Source organism: Mesoplodon bidens (assembly GCF_964165515.1).
Source record: "Mesoplodon bidens genome assembly, chromosome: 1".
Classification (NCBI taxonomy): Eukaryota; Metazoa; Chordata; class Mammalia; order Artiodactyla; family Ziphiidae; genus Mesoplodon; species Mesoplodon bidens.
Window position 1 is genome coordinate 183,429,483 of NC_138176.1, and position 13,709 is coordinate 183,443,191.

Genomic DNA, 13,709 nt, shown 5'->3' on the forward strand with positions numbered 1-13,709 from the left:
TGATGGTTGTACAAAACTATGAATATACTAAAAATCACTGAATTACACTGAATAGGTGAATTGTATGGTATGTGAATTGTATCTCAATGAAACTGTTTAAAAAAAATCTATATTTTTCATTTTGTCTGAAATAAAGTAACTTTGGAATTAGCTCTAATGGTTAGACAAAATTCAGCAATGAAACTATCTGACCTTGGTGCTTTTTCCATGGTTGATCTTTAATAACTTTCCCAATTGCTTCTATGGTATTTGTCTATTTAAGATTTTTCTCTGTAGATCAATTTTGCTAGAAAATCATGTTTTCTCTAACTTCTCAGTTTACTGCCGTGAATTCCATTGCAGTATTTTCTTATTCTCTTGGGTATATCTGTGGTAATGTCTCCTTTCTCACTTCTAATTTTTCTTTACCTTCTTCAGGCTCATGAGATGAGTCTTTTTTTCCTTCTTCAGACTCATGTTTCGCCGTTTTAATGGTCTTTTTTTCTTCCTTAAATTATTTATTTATTTATTTGGCTGCGTCGGGTCTTAGTTGCAGCATGCAGAATCTTTTAGTTGCAGCCTGTGGGATCTTTTAGTTGCAGCATGCAGGATCTTTAGTTGCAGCATGCAAACCCGTAGCTGCAGCATATGGGATATAGTTCCCTGACCAGGGATCAAACCCAGGCCCCCTGCATTGGGAGTGTGGAAGTCTTAGCCACTGGGCCACCAGGGAAGTCCCTTAATGGTCTTTTCAAAGAAACAGCTTTTCCATTTAATCTTTCTATTATGATTAATTTTTTTTGTTTTACTTATTTCACTTTATCTTTATTTCTCTCTTATTGGTTTCTGTTGGCTTAGCAGTAGTATTTTTCTAACTTAAGATCAGTACTAAGTTCTTTACTTTTTGCATTTGTACTTTTAAAAATGGAGACTTTTTAAGGTTATAAATTGTCCTCTGAGTGCAGCTTTTGCTGTATCCCATTGATTCTGCTATATAATGTTTGTTTTCATGATAATTTCAACTTTTGTTGCTATTCATTCTTTTACTTCCTCTTGTTAATTTGCAAGTTCTATTGCTTTTCATTCATTAACAGTTACACTCCCTTTTCTAGCACTCAAAATCAAAACTGTATTTTTCTACTATTTTTATGAAAACCAGACATTAATGATCTGATGCATACTTTTCTTGCACCAAGATGATTTTTTTTTTCCACTGCTTTCCCACCACCCTCTCAATAAAATGCTAATTTTAGGACATTTTCACGTTCTTCACCCAGTCCTGTAAGATGTCTCCTCCAACTTCCAGGTTTTAATGAGAAAGTTTGGTACTTTCAGTTTCAGACTATTATTATTTCCTTTTAGTCTGTTTTTTTCTATTGCAAAAATCCATATTTAGCATTTCCATCATGTATACAGTCTTATAAATGTTGGAAAAAAGTCCAAATTACTACCTGTAAGGTTCTATGGGAAAGGTCCATGAGTTTCCTCTTGTATTGTGCAATTTTGGCCATAGTTGTAGTTTGATTCTTCTGTAATTCACCAATATCTTCAGATATGATCTGTTTTTAAAAAAATTTTTTTAAGGTAAATCAAATATAGGTATCACAACTATTTATCAGGTTTACCTATATGCAAAAAATGAGCCTAAGATTCATCTTTCAAAATATAAGCTTTTTCTTTAAATCTTTTATATTTTTTCCCCTTTTGTACATCTAAAAATTAGAAAGTACCATTCAAAAATTTCTTTAGAGCTCCAGAAAATTTAGTGATGAGGCAAAGTGTATAGAAAAATAATATATTTCAGAAATAATTAAGGAACTTGAAGTAATACTGTAGAACAGAGCCAACAACCAGGCCATTAATGGAAAAAGTTAAGATCTATAAAGTGACATGCAGGAGGGGCCTAAAATATAGTATATAGTCCAATATCAACTGTAACAGAATATTATGGAGGGATATGCTCACAGTGGAGGGGAAAAGGAAGGATATTAATTATACAACTGAAGACATTTTTATGTCTCTGGATCTTTGATTTGCTCTTTCCCTAGCCTGAAATCCTACTGTTCCACCTTATGAAAGTCTTAACCTTACAGAGTGAGTTAAAATCCTATTTTATTATAGCTTCCCAATCAAAATTAACCCCACTATTGTTCCTATCATAATTAATCATTCTGTGACACTGGCTTATATTGAGATGTTATAAGTAAGAGGGTAAGAAGATCGTACAAGACATATTTTAGCATGTCTACCTACACATGTCACCTTTTAAGGAAACTTTCCAATGCCAGGCCATGTTGAAGGGACAAAATTAGGTGACCATATTTTATATTATGTAACCCAGGCACCCTCCCCATCTCAGTTTTGAAAAGTTGGCAGGGCTTCTAGACAAAAAAGTAATTATTCTTCTATACCAGCAATACTAAGAAAAATAGAAATGTTACCACTCCCAGTATTTACTGACAAACACTAAAACAGTCTAGGAATTAACCAAGAAAAAATGCCTATGATTTTTAAAGAGGTTATTTTAAATCTGTTACAAAGGACACAGGAGACCTCAATGAGTAAAGAAACATGTTCATGATGGAATAATTTAATATTATTAAGATTCAATTATCTACAAATTATATATTTAATGTAATTCCAATTAAAATTCTAGCATTTTGACAAACTCATTCTAAAACTGTTGTAGAAGAATGAAGATCCATAAAGAGCTTAAAAATTTGAAAAGAACGAAGATTGGAGATTCACTCTACCACATATATTTAAGATATACTACAAAGCCATAAGAGTAAAATAATGTGAAACTGATTTAAGAACAGACTACATCACATATATATGGGAACTTGGTTTGATAAATGCTTTGATAAATCATTGAGGAAAATAGTTTTTTTGTGAATGACACTGGAAAAATTGACCCACAATTTAGAGAAAGTTGGGTTCATGTCACTTAGTATATATAAAGTGAACTCCATGAGGACAGACGACTCAAATGTGAAAGGTTAAAGTCTAAAATAATAGAAAAAAAAAATGTAGGAGACTCTAAGACCTTGGGTGAAGAATGATTTCTTAAGCAAATTCCCAAAAAAGAAAACACAAGGCCAAAACAAACCAATGGATATCATTACATTAAAATTAAGGTTTTCATAAACAACAAGATCCTACTGTATAGCACAGGGAACTATATTCAATATCCTGTGATACACCATAATGGAAAAGAATACGACAAACAATATATATATATATATGTAACACTGAATCACTTTGCTGTATAGTAGAAATTAACACAGCATTGTAAATCAACAACAACAACAAAATAAAGGTTTGCTGTTCAACTATGGACACTAAAGACAGAGCAGAGAGATGAGAAAAGTAGGAGATATTTAAAATGTTATAAACAGACTAGGGGTTAAAATCTATAATAAACGATGAGCTCCTGAAATTCAAAAAGGAAAGATATGAGGCTCAATAGAAAAACTGGACAAGATAGACTAGGTACATGCCATTCTCTCTCTCCTGTTGAAGACAGCCGTAAAATGAACAGAATGCATGGGCAACTACCTGAGGACTCTGAAAAATGAAAAGTGGCAGGAGGAAGAAGACATGAATTTGAAGTCCCACTGAACTAGTGGTGAGTTTACCATTATTTTCCTCTCTGGCAGCCCCCCAAGTTTGGTTTCAACACAGCCCAAAACCTGGAAGTTTTGGGCTGTGTTGAAACCCAGCTCTAGCTCTAGTGCAAGGAAATACATTATGGTATCTAGAAAAGAGTTTCTCAGTTTTAACACTATTAATTCAGGCCAGATAATTCTTCGTTGGAGTGCTACTGTTCTGTACAGTGTAGGATACTTATCAGAATCCTGGCTTCTACCCACTAGATGCCTGTAGCATCCCCCAACCCCCCAGCTGTAACAACCAAAGAAGTCTCCAGATACTGCCAAATGTGCCCTGGGGGACAAAATCACCACCACCACAACCCCCAATGAGAACTACTGCCCTCGAGCAACCACTAAAAAAACTGATAGTTGAAATGACAATAAATTAAAAACAATACTAAAAAATGTCCAAATAACCCAGAAGAATGCAAAAAAGAGGAAAGAGAGGAAGGAAAAACAGAGCGAACAGTTAATAAGATTGTAGGTCTAAATCTAAATTTTATGCTGTCTACAGAAAACGTACTTCAAATATGATAAACGAAGGTTAAAAGTAAAAGGACGGAGGAAGACATACCATACAAACACTAATCAAAAGAAAGCTAGAGTAGCTTTATGTTAATATCAGAGAAAGTAGACTTCCGAGCAAAGAGGATTCCCAGGGATAAAGAGGAACATTATGGAATAATAAAAAGTATATATGCCAAAAAAATGTAACAATCCTAGATACTTAGGTACTTAACAGCAAACCTTCAAAATACATGAAAGGAGAAAAAGACAAATGCATAATTGTAGCTGGAGACTTCAACTCTCCTCTTACAATAGAATTAGTAGACAGAAAATTCAGTAAGAATATAGAAAAACTGAACAATCTATCAAATGGATCTCACATTAACAGAAAACTCCAAGAATAGCAGAATCCACATTCTTTTCATAGGCATGTGGGTTAAAAACCTTTACAAAGTTAAGGACTTCCCTGGTGGCGCAGTGGTTAAGATCTGCCTGACAATTCAGGGGACATGGGTTCAAGCCCTGGTCCTGGAAGATCCCACATGCCACGGAACAACTAAGCACATGCACCACAACTACTGAGCCTGTGCTCTAGAGCCCGCGAGCCACAACTACTGAGCCTGTGTGCCACAACTACTGAAGCCCGCGCACCTAGAGCCCATGCTCCCCAACAAGAGAAGCCACCGCACCACAACAAAGAGTAGCCCCCGCTCGCCACAACTAGAGAAAGCCCGTGTGCAGCAACAAAGACCCAATGCAGCCAAAATAAATAAATAAATTTATTTATTTATTTATTAAAAAAAAAAAACCCTTTACAAAGTTAAAAGAATTGAAATCATACAAAGTTCTCTGACCATACAGAATTAGACTAGATAACAATAGAGTAACAGCAAAATCTCCAGACACTTGAATATGAAACAAGTTTAAATAATCCATTAGGTCCCTGGGGGAAGACGGCAGCAGAGTAAGACGCGGAGATCACCTTCCTCCCCAGAGATACACCAGAAATTCATCTACACTTGGAACAACTCCTACAGAACACCTACTGAACGCTGGCAGAAGACCTCAGACCCCCCAAAAGGCAAGAAACTCCCCCACGTACCTGGGTAGGGCAAAAGAAAAAAGAAACAGAGACAAAAGGATAGGGACGGGACCTGCACCAGTGGGAGGGAGCCGTGAAGGAGGAAAGGTTTCCACACACTAGAAGCCCCTTCGCGGGCGGAGACTGCGGGTGGCGGAGGGGGAAAGCTTCGGAGTAGCGGAGGAGAGCGCAGCAACAGGGGTGCGGAGGGCAAAGCGGAGAGATTCCCGCACAGAGGATCAGTGCCGACCGGCACTCACCAGCCCGAGAGGCTTGTCTGCTCCGCAGCCGGGGCAGGCGGTGCTGGGAGCTGAGGCTGGGTTTCTGTTGGAGCGCAGGAAGTGAACACAGCCTGAAGGGGTTAGTGCACCACGGCTGGCCGGGAGGGAGTCCGGGAAAAAGTCTGGACCTGCCGAAGAGGCAAGAGACTTTTTCTTGCCTCTTTGTTTCCTGGTGCGCGAGGAGAGGGGATTAAGAGCACCGCTTAAAGGAGCTCCAGAGACGGAAGCGAGCCGCAGCTATCAGCGCGGACCCCAGAGGCAGGCGTGGGACGCTGGGGCTGCTGCTGCCGCCGCCAAGAGGCCTGTGTGCAAGCGCAGGTCACTGTCCACGCCCCCTTCCCGGGGAGCCTGTGCAGCCCGCCACTGCCGGGGTCCCGGGATCCAGGGACGGCTTTCCTGGGAGAGCGCACGGCGTGCCTCGGGCTGGTGCAACGTCACGCTGGCCTCTGCCGCCGCAGGCTCGCCCCACACTCCGTACCCCTCCCTCCCCCCGGCCTGAGTGAGCCAGAGTCCCCGAAGCAGCTGCTCCTTAAACCCCATCCTGTCTGAGCAAAGAACAGACGCCCTCCGGCGACCTACACGCAGAGGCGGGGCCAAATCCAAAGCTGAGACCTGGGAGCTGTGAGAATAAAGAAGAGAAAGGGAAATCTCTCCCAGCAGCCTGAGAAGCAGATTAAATCTCCACAATCAACTTGATGTACCCTGCATCTGTGGAATACATGAATAGACGACAAATCATCCCAAATTGAGGAGGTGGACTTTGAGAGCAAGATTTACGATTTTTTCCCCTTTTCCTCTTTTTGTGAATGTGTATGTATATGCTTCTGTGTGAGATTTTGTCTATATAGTTTTGCTTCTACCATTTGTCCCAGGGTTCTATCCGTCCGTTTTTTTTCTATTTTTCAATTTTTTAATAATTATTTTTTATTTTAATAACGCTATTATCATACTTTATTCTATTTTATCTTCTCTCTTTCTCTTTTTCCTATCTTCCCTCCTCCCTCCCTCCTTTCTTTCTTTCTTCCTTACTCCCTTTCTTTCTTTCTTTCTTCTTCTACTAATTGTTCCGTTCTACTTTTTCCTCCCTTTTATTCTGAGCCGGGTGTATGAAAGGCTCTTGGTGCTGCAGCCAGGAGTCAGTGCTGTGCCTCTGAGGTGGGAGAGCCAACTTCAGGACACTGGTCCACAAGGGACCTCCCAGCTCCACATAATATCAAACGCCGAAAATCTCCCAGAGATCTCCATTTCAACACCAGCACCCAGCTTCACTCAACGACCAGCAAGCTACAGTGCTGGACACCCTATGCCAAGCAACTAGCAAGACAGGAACACAACCCCGCCCATTAGCAGAGAGGCTGCCTAAAAACATAAGGCCACAGGCACCCCAAAACACACCACCAGACGTGGACCTGTCCACCAGAAAGACAAGATCGAGCCTCATCCACCAGAACACAGGCACCAGTCTCCTCCAACAGGAAGCCTACACAACCCACTGAAACAACCTTAGCCACTGGGGACAGACACCAAAAACAACAGGAACTATGAACCTGCAGCCTGCAAAAAGGAGACCCCAAACACAGTAAGATAAGCAAAATGAGAAGACACAAAAACGCACAGCAGAAGAAGGAGCAAGATAAAAACCCACCAGACCTAACAAATGAAGAGGAAATAGGCAGTCTAACTGAAAAAGAATTCAGAATAATGATAGTAAAGATGATCCAAAATCTTGGAAATAGAATAGAGAAAATGTAAGAAACAGTTAACAAGGAACTAGAAGAACTAAAGAAGAATCAAGCAATGATTAAAAACACAATAAATGAAATTAAAAATACTCTAGATGGGATCAATAGCAGAATAACTGAGGCAGAAGAACGGATAAGTGAGGTGGAAGATAAAATAGTGGAAATAACTACTGCAGAGCAGAATAAAGAAAAAAGAATGAAAAGAACTGAGGACAGTCTCAGAGACCTCTGGGACAACATTAAACGCACCGACATTCGAATTATAGGGGTTCCAGAAGAAGAAGAGAAAAAGAAAGGGACTGATAAAATATTTGAAGAGATTATAGTTGAAAACTTCCCTAATATGGGAAAGGAAATAGTTAATCAAGTCCAGGAGGCACAGAGAGTCCCATACAGAATAAATCCAAAGAGAAATACGCCAAGACACATATTAATCAAACTGTCAAAAATTAAACACAAATAAAACATATTAAAAGCAGCAAGGGAAAAACAACATATAACACACAAGGGAATCCCCATCAGGTTAACAGCTGATCTTTCAGCAGAAATTCTACAAGCCAGAAGGGAGTGGCAGGACATATTTAAAGTGATGAAGGAGAAAAACCTGCAACCAAGATTACTCTACCCAGCAAGGATCTCATTCAGATTTGATGGAGAAATTAAAACATTTACAGAAAAGCAAAAGCTGAGAGAGTTCAGCACCACCAAACCAGCTTTACAACAAATGCTAAAGGAACTTCTCTAGGCAAGAAACACAAGAGAAGGAAAAGACCTACAATAACAAACCCAAAACAATTAAGAAAATGGGAACAGGAACATACATATCGATAATTACCTTAAATGTAAATGGACTAAATGCTCCCACCAAAAGACACAGATTGGCTGAATGGATACAAAAACAAGACCCATATATATGCTGTCTCCAAGAGACCCACTTCAGACCTAGAGACACATACAGATTGAAAGTAAGGGGATGGAAAAAGATATTCCATGCAAATGGAAATCAAAAGAAAGCTGGAGTAGCAATTCTCATACCAGACAAAATAGACTTTAAAATAAACACTATTAGAAGAGACAAAGAAGGACACTACATAATGATCAAGGGATCAATCCAAGAAGAAGATATAACAATTGTAAATATTTATGCACTCAACCTCAATACATAAGGCAAATACTAACAGCCATAAAAGGGGAAATTGACAGCAACACATTCACAGTAGGGAACTTTAACACCCCACTTTCACCAATGGACAGATCGTCCAAAATGAAAATAAATAAGGAAACACAAGCTTTAAATGATATATTAAACAAGATGGACTTAATTGATATTTCTAGGACATTCCATCCAAAAACAACAGAATATACATTTTTCTCAAGTGCTCATGGAACATTCTCCAGGATAGATCATATCTTGGGTCACAAATCAAGCCTTGGTAAATTTAAGAAAAGTGAAATTGTATCAAGTATCTTTTCCATCCACAATGCTATGAGAATAGATATCAATTACAGGAAAAGATCTGTAAAAAATACTAACACTTGGAGGCTAAACAATACACTACTTAATAACGAAGTGATCACTGAACAAATCAAAGAGGAAATCAAAAAATACCTAGAAACAAATGACAATGGAGACACGACGACCCAAAACCTATGGCATGCAGCAAAAGCAGTTCTAAGAGGGAAGTTTATAGCAATACAATCCCACCTTAAGAAACAGGAAACATCTCGAATAAACAACCTAACCTTGAACCTAAAGCAATTAGAGAAAGAAGAACAAAAACACCCCAAAGTTAGCAGAAGGAAAGAAATCATAAAGATCAGATCAGAAATAAATGAAAAACAAATGAAGGAAACAATAGCAAAGATCAGTAAAACTAAAAGCTGGTTCTTTGAGAAGATAAACAAAATTGATAAACCTTTAGCCAGACTCATCAAGAAAAAAAGGGAGAAGACTCAGATCAATAGAATTAGAAATGAAAAAGGAGAAGTAACACCTGACACTGCAGAAATACAAAGGTTCATGAGAGATTACTACAAGCGACTCTGTGCCAATAAAATGGACAACCTGGAAAAATGGACAAATTCTTAGAAATGCACAACCTTCCAAGACTGAATCAAAGAATCAGGAAGAAACAGAAAATATGAACAGGACAATCACAAGCACTGAAACTGAAAGTGTGATTAAAAATCTTCCAACAAACAAAAGCCCAGGACCAGATGGCTTCACAGGCGAATTATATCAAACATTTAGAGAAGAGCTAACTCCTATCCTTCTCAAACTCTTCCAAAATATAGCAGAGGGAGGAACACTCCCAAACTCATTCTATGAAGCCAGCATCACCCTGATACCAAAACCAGAGAAGGATCTCACAAAGAAAGAAAACTGCAGGCTAATATCACTGATGAACATAGATGCAAAAATCCTCAACAAAATACTAGCAAACAGAATCCAACAGCACATTAAAAGGATCATACACCATGATCAAGTGGGGTTTATTCCAGGAATGCAAGGATTCTTCAATATACGCAAATCAATCAACGTGATACACCATATTAACAAGTTGAAGGAGAAAAACCATATGATCATCTCAATAGATGCAAAGAAAGCTTTAGACAAAATTCAACACCCATTTATGATAAAAACCCTGCAGAAAGTAGGCATAGAGGGAACTTTCCTCAACATAATAAGGGCCATATATGACAAAACCACAGCCAACATCGTCCTCGATGGTGAAAAACTGAAACCATTTCCACTAAGATCAGGAAGAAGACAAGGCTGCCCACTCTCACCACTCTTATTCAACATAGTTTTGGAAGTTTTAGCCACAGCAATCAGAGAAGAAAAGGAAATAAAAGGAATCCAAATCGGAAAAGAAGAAGTAAAGCTGTCACTGTTTGCAGATGACATGATACTATACATAGAGAATCCTAAAGATGCTACCAGAAAACTACTAGAGCTAATCAATGAATTTGGTAAAGTAGCAGGATACAAAATTAATGCACAGAAATCTCTGGCATTCCTGTACACTAATGATGAAAAATCTTAAAGTGAAATCAAGAAAACACTCCCATTTACCACTGCAACAAAAAGAATAAAATATCTAGGAATAAACCTACCTAAAGAGACAAAAGACCTGTATGCGGAAAATTATAAGACATTGATGAAAGAAATTAAAGATGATACAAATAGATGGAGAGATATACCATGTTCTTGGATTGGAAGAATCAATATTGTGAAAATGACTCTACTACCCAAAGCAATCTACAGATTCAATGCAATCCCTATCAAACTACCACTGGCATTTTTCACAGAACTAGAACAAAAAATTTCAAAATTTGTTTGGAAAAACAAAAGACCCCGAATAGCCAAAGCAATCTTGAGAAAGAAAAACGGAGCTGGAGGAATCAGGCTCCCTGATTTCAGACTATACTACAAAGCTACAGTAATCAAGACAGTGTGGTACTGGCACAAAAACAGAAAGATAGATCAATGGAACAGGATACAGAGGCCAGAGATAAACCCACGCACATATGGTCAACTTATCTTTGATAAAGGAGGCAGGAATGTACAGTGGAGAAAGGACAGCCTCTTCCGTAAGTGGTGCTGGGAAAACTGGACAGGGACATGTAAAAGTATGAGATTAGATCATTCCCTAACACCACACAGAAAAATAAGCTCAAAATGGATTAAAGACCTAAATGTAAGGCCAGAAACTATCAAACTCTTAGAGGAAAACATAGGCAGAACACTCTATGACATAAATCACAGCAAGATCCTTTTGGACCCACCTCCTAGAGAAATGGAGATAAAAACAAAGATAAACAAATGGGACCTAATGAAACTTCAAAGCTTTTGCACAGCAAAGGAAACCATAAATAAGACCAAAAGACGACCCTCAGAATGGGAGAAAATATTTGCAAATGAAGCAACTGACAGTGGAATAATCTCCAAAATTTATAAACAGCTCATGCAGCTCAACAGCAAAAAAACAAACAACCCAATCCAAAAATGGGCAGAAGACCTAAATAGACATTTCTCCAAAGAAGATATACAGACTGCCAACAAACACATGAAAGAATGCTCAACATCATTAATCATTAGAGAAATGCAAATCAAAACTACAATGAGATATCATCTCACACCAGTCAGAATGGCCATCATCAAAAAATCTAGAAACAATAAATGCTGGAGAGGGTGTGGAGAAAAGGGAACACTCTTGCACTGCTGGTGGGAATGTGAATTGGTACAGCCACTATGGAGAACAGTATGGAGGTTCCTTAAAAAACTACAAATAGAACTACCATATGACCCAGCAATCCCACTACTGGGCATATACCCTGAGAAAACCATAATTCAAAAAGAGACATGTACCAAAATGTTCATTGCAGCTCTATTCACAATAGCCCAGAGATGGACACAACCTAAGTGTCCATCATCCACTGAATGGATAAAGAAAATGTGGCACATATATACAATGGAATATTACTCAGCCATAAAAAGAAACGAAATTGAGCTATTTGTAATGAGGTGGTTAGACCTAGAGTCTGTCATACAGAGTGAAGTCAGAAAGAGGAAGACAAATACCGTATGCTAACACATATATATGGAATTTAAGAAAAAAAAATGTCATGAAGAACCTAGGGGTAAAACAGGAATAAAGACACAGACCTGCTTGAGAATGGACTTGAGGATATGGGGAGGGGGAAGGGTAAGCTGTGACAAAGCGAGAGAGAGGCATGGACATATATACGCTACTAAACGTAAGGTAGATAGCTAGTGGGAAGCAGCCGCATAGCACAGGGAGATCAGCTCGGTGCTTTGTGACTGCCTGGAGGGGTGGGATAGGGAGGGTGGGAGGGAGGGAGATGCAAGAGGGAAGGGATATGGGAACAGATGTATATGTATAACTGATTCACTTTGTTATAAAGCAGAAACTAATAAAAAAAATCCATTAGTCAAAAAAATCCAATAGTCCAATAGAACCCTCATGGGAAATTAGTAAATATTTTTAATGAATCAAAGATGACAAATAGAACATTATCAAAATTTGGGGGATTCAGGTAAAGCAGCGCTTAGAAGGCAATTAACAGCACCAAATGCCTTTATTAGAAGTCTCAATAACCTAAGTTGCTACCTTAAGAAACTAGAAAAGGAAGAGAAAAACCCAAAGCAAACAGAATAAAGGAAATGGTTAAGAGCAAAAATTTATGAAACTGTAAACAGAAAATCAGAAGAAGAAAAAAATCAACAAAACCAAGAACTTCTTCTTTGAAAAGATCAATAAAATTGACAAACCTCTAGCGAGGCTGATAAAAATATAGAGAAATAATAGCTTCTTTGGCTTTATTTGAAGAACTTTGGTCACACCCCATTTATAGTACTATGGACAACTCATTTTAAAAGTGATGCCAATAAATTCAGTGTATCCAGCCTAAGGTAATAAGGCCTGGGTATCATGTCACATTAAAAAACCATGCTGGAATTTTTAGCCAGAGAAAATAATACTAAAAAGGAAGAACGATTATGAAGTTCAAATATCTGTACGGCTATCATAGGAACATAGTGATTACCTACAAAACATGCCAGAGAAAACGGGTGTAAATTATAGCAAGGCAGATTCTGGGTCAATGTAAGAAAGAGAACCTGTATCAATTAGAGCTGACAATGAAATGGGTTGCTTCATAAAACAGTAAGCTTTTCATTACTCAAACAGAGTCCAAATGAATATCTAATTAGGAATTCCATATAAGAGAACATGGAGGTGATGTCTAAGCACCTTTAGGCATTTGATTACAAAAGTCTACTTCATAAAATATTAAGTAGATTTAAGCATTCAATAATTTAAATTTGCTTCATTAACCTACAAATTATAATACACTATGACAACATAATCATAATTGTAGCCTTCATTTTCAAAAGTGTTTAATAAAATAATATGCATTCTCTGGTTGGAATTGAAAATAACAGTGTAATTAATCTGTTAAAGCCAACAATTCTGGGACTTCCTTGGTGGCGCAGTGGTTAAGAATCCGCCTGCCAATGCAGGGGACACAGATTCGAGCCCTGGTCCGGGAAGATACCACATGCCATAGAGCAACTAAGTCCATGCGCCACAGCTACTGAGCCTGCGTTCTAGAGCCCGCGAGCCACAACTACTGAAGCCCGTGCACCTAGAACCTGTGCTCTGCAACAAGAGAAGCCACCGCAATGAGAAGACCGTGCACCGCAAAGAAGAGTAGCCCCACTTGCCACAACTAGAGAAAGCCCACACACAGCAACCAAGACCCAATGCAGCCAAAAATAAATACATAAATAAATAAATTTATATTATATAAAAAAAGCCAACAATTCTAAATTCATTGTTAAAATATATCAAATCAGATTTACATGTTTTTGGAGGCTCCATAATAAAGAAACTATATAAAAGTATAATTGTTAATTTGCAGTATATACTATATTGTTTCC

At 38.2% G+C, this 13,709-nt stretch overlaps 1 protein-coding gene across 1 annotated transcript in view; it reads right to left on the reverse strand.

The window, feature by feature from the left end:
* Positions 1–13,709, reverse strand: part of NUP54 (nucleoporin 54) — a 40,327-nt gene that overhangs the window by 8,613 nt on the left and 18,005 nt on the right. The window contains exon 9 of the mRNA XM_081245120.1: positions 1,431–1,538. Within this exon, the coding sequence (XP_081101246.1) occupies positions 1,431–1,538 (108 nt within the window). The remainder of the gene's footprint in view (positions 1–1,430; positions 1,539–13,709) is intronic.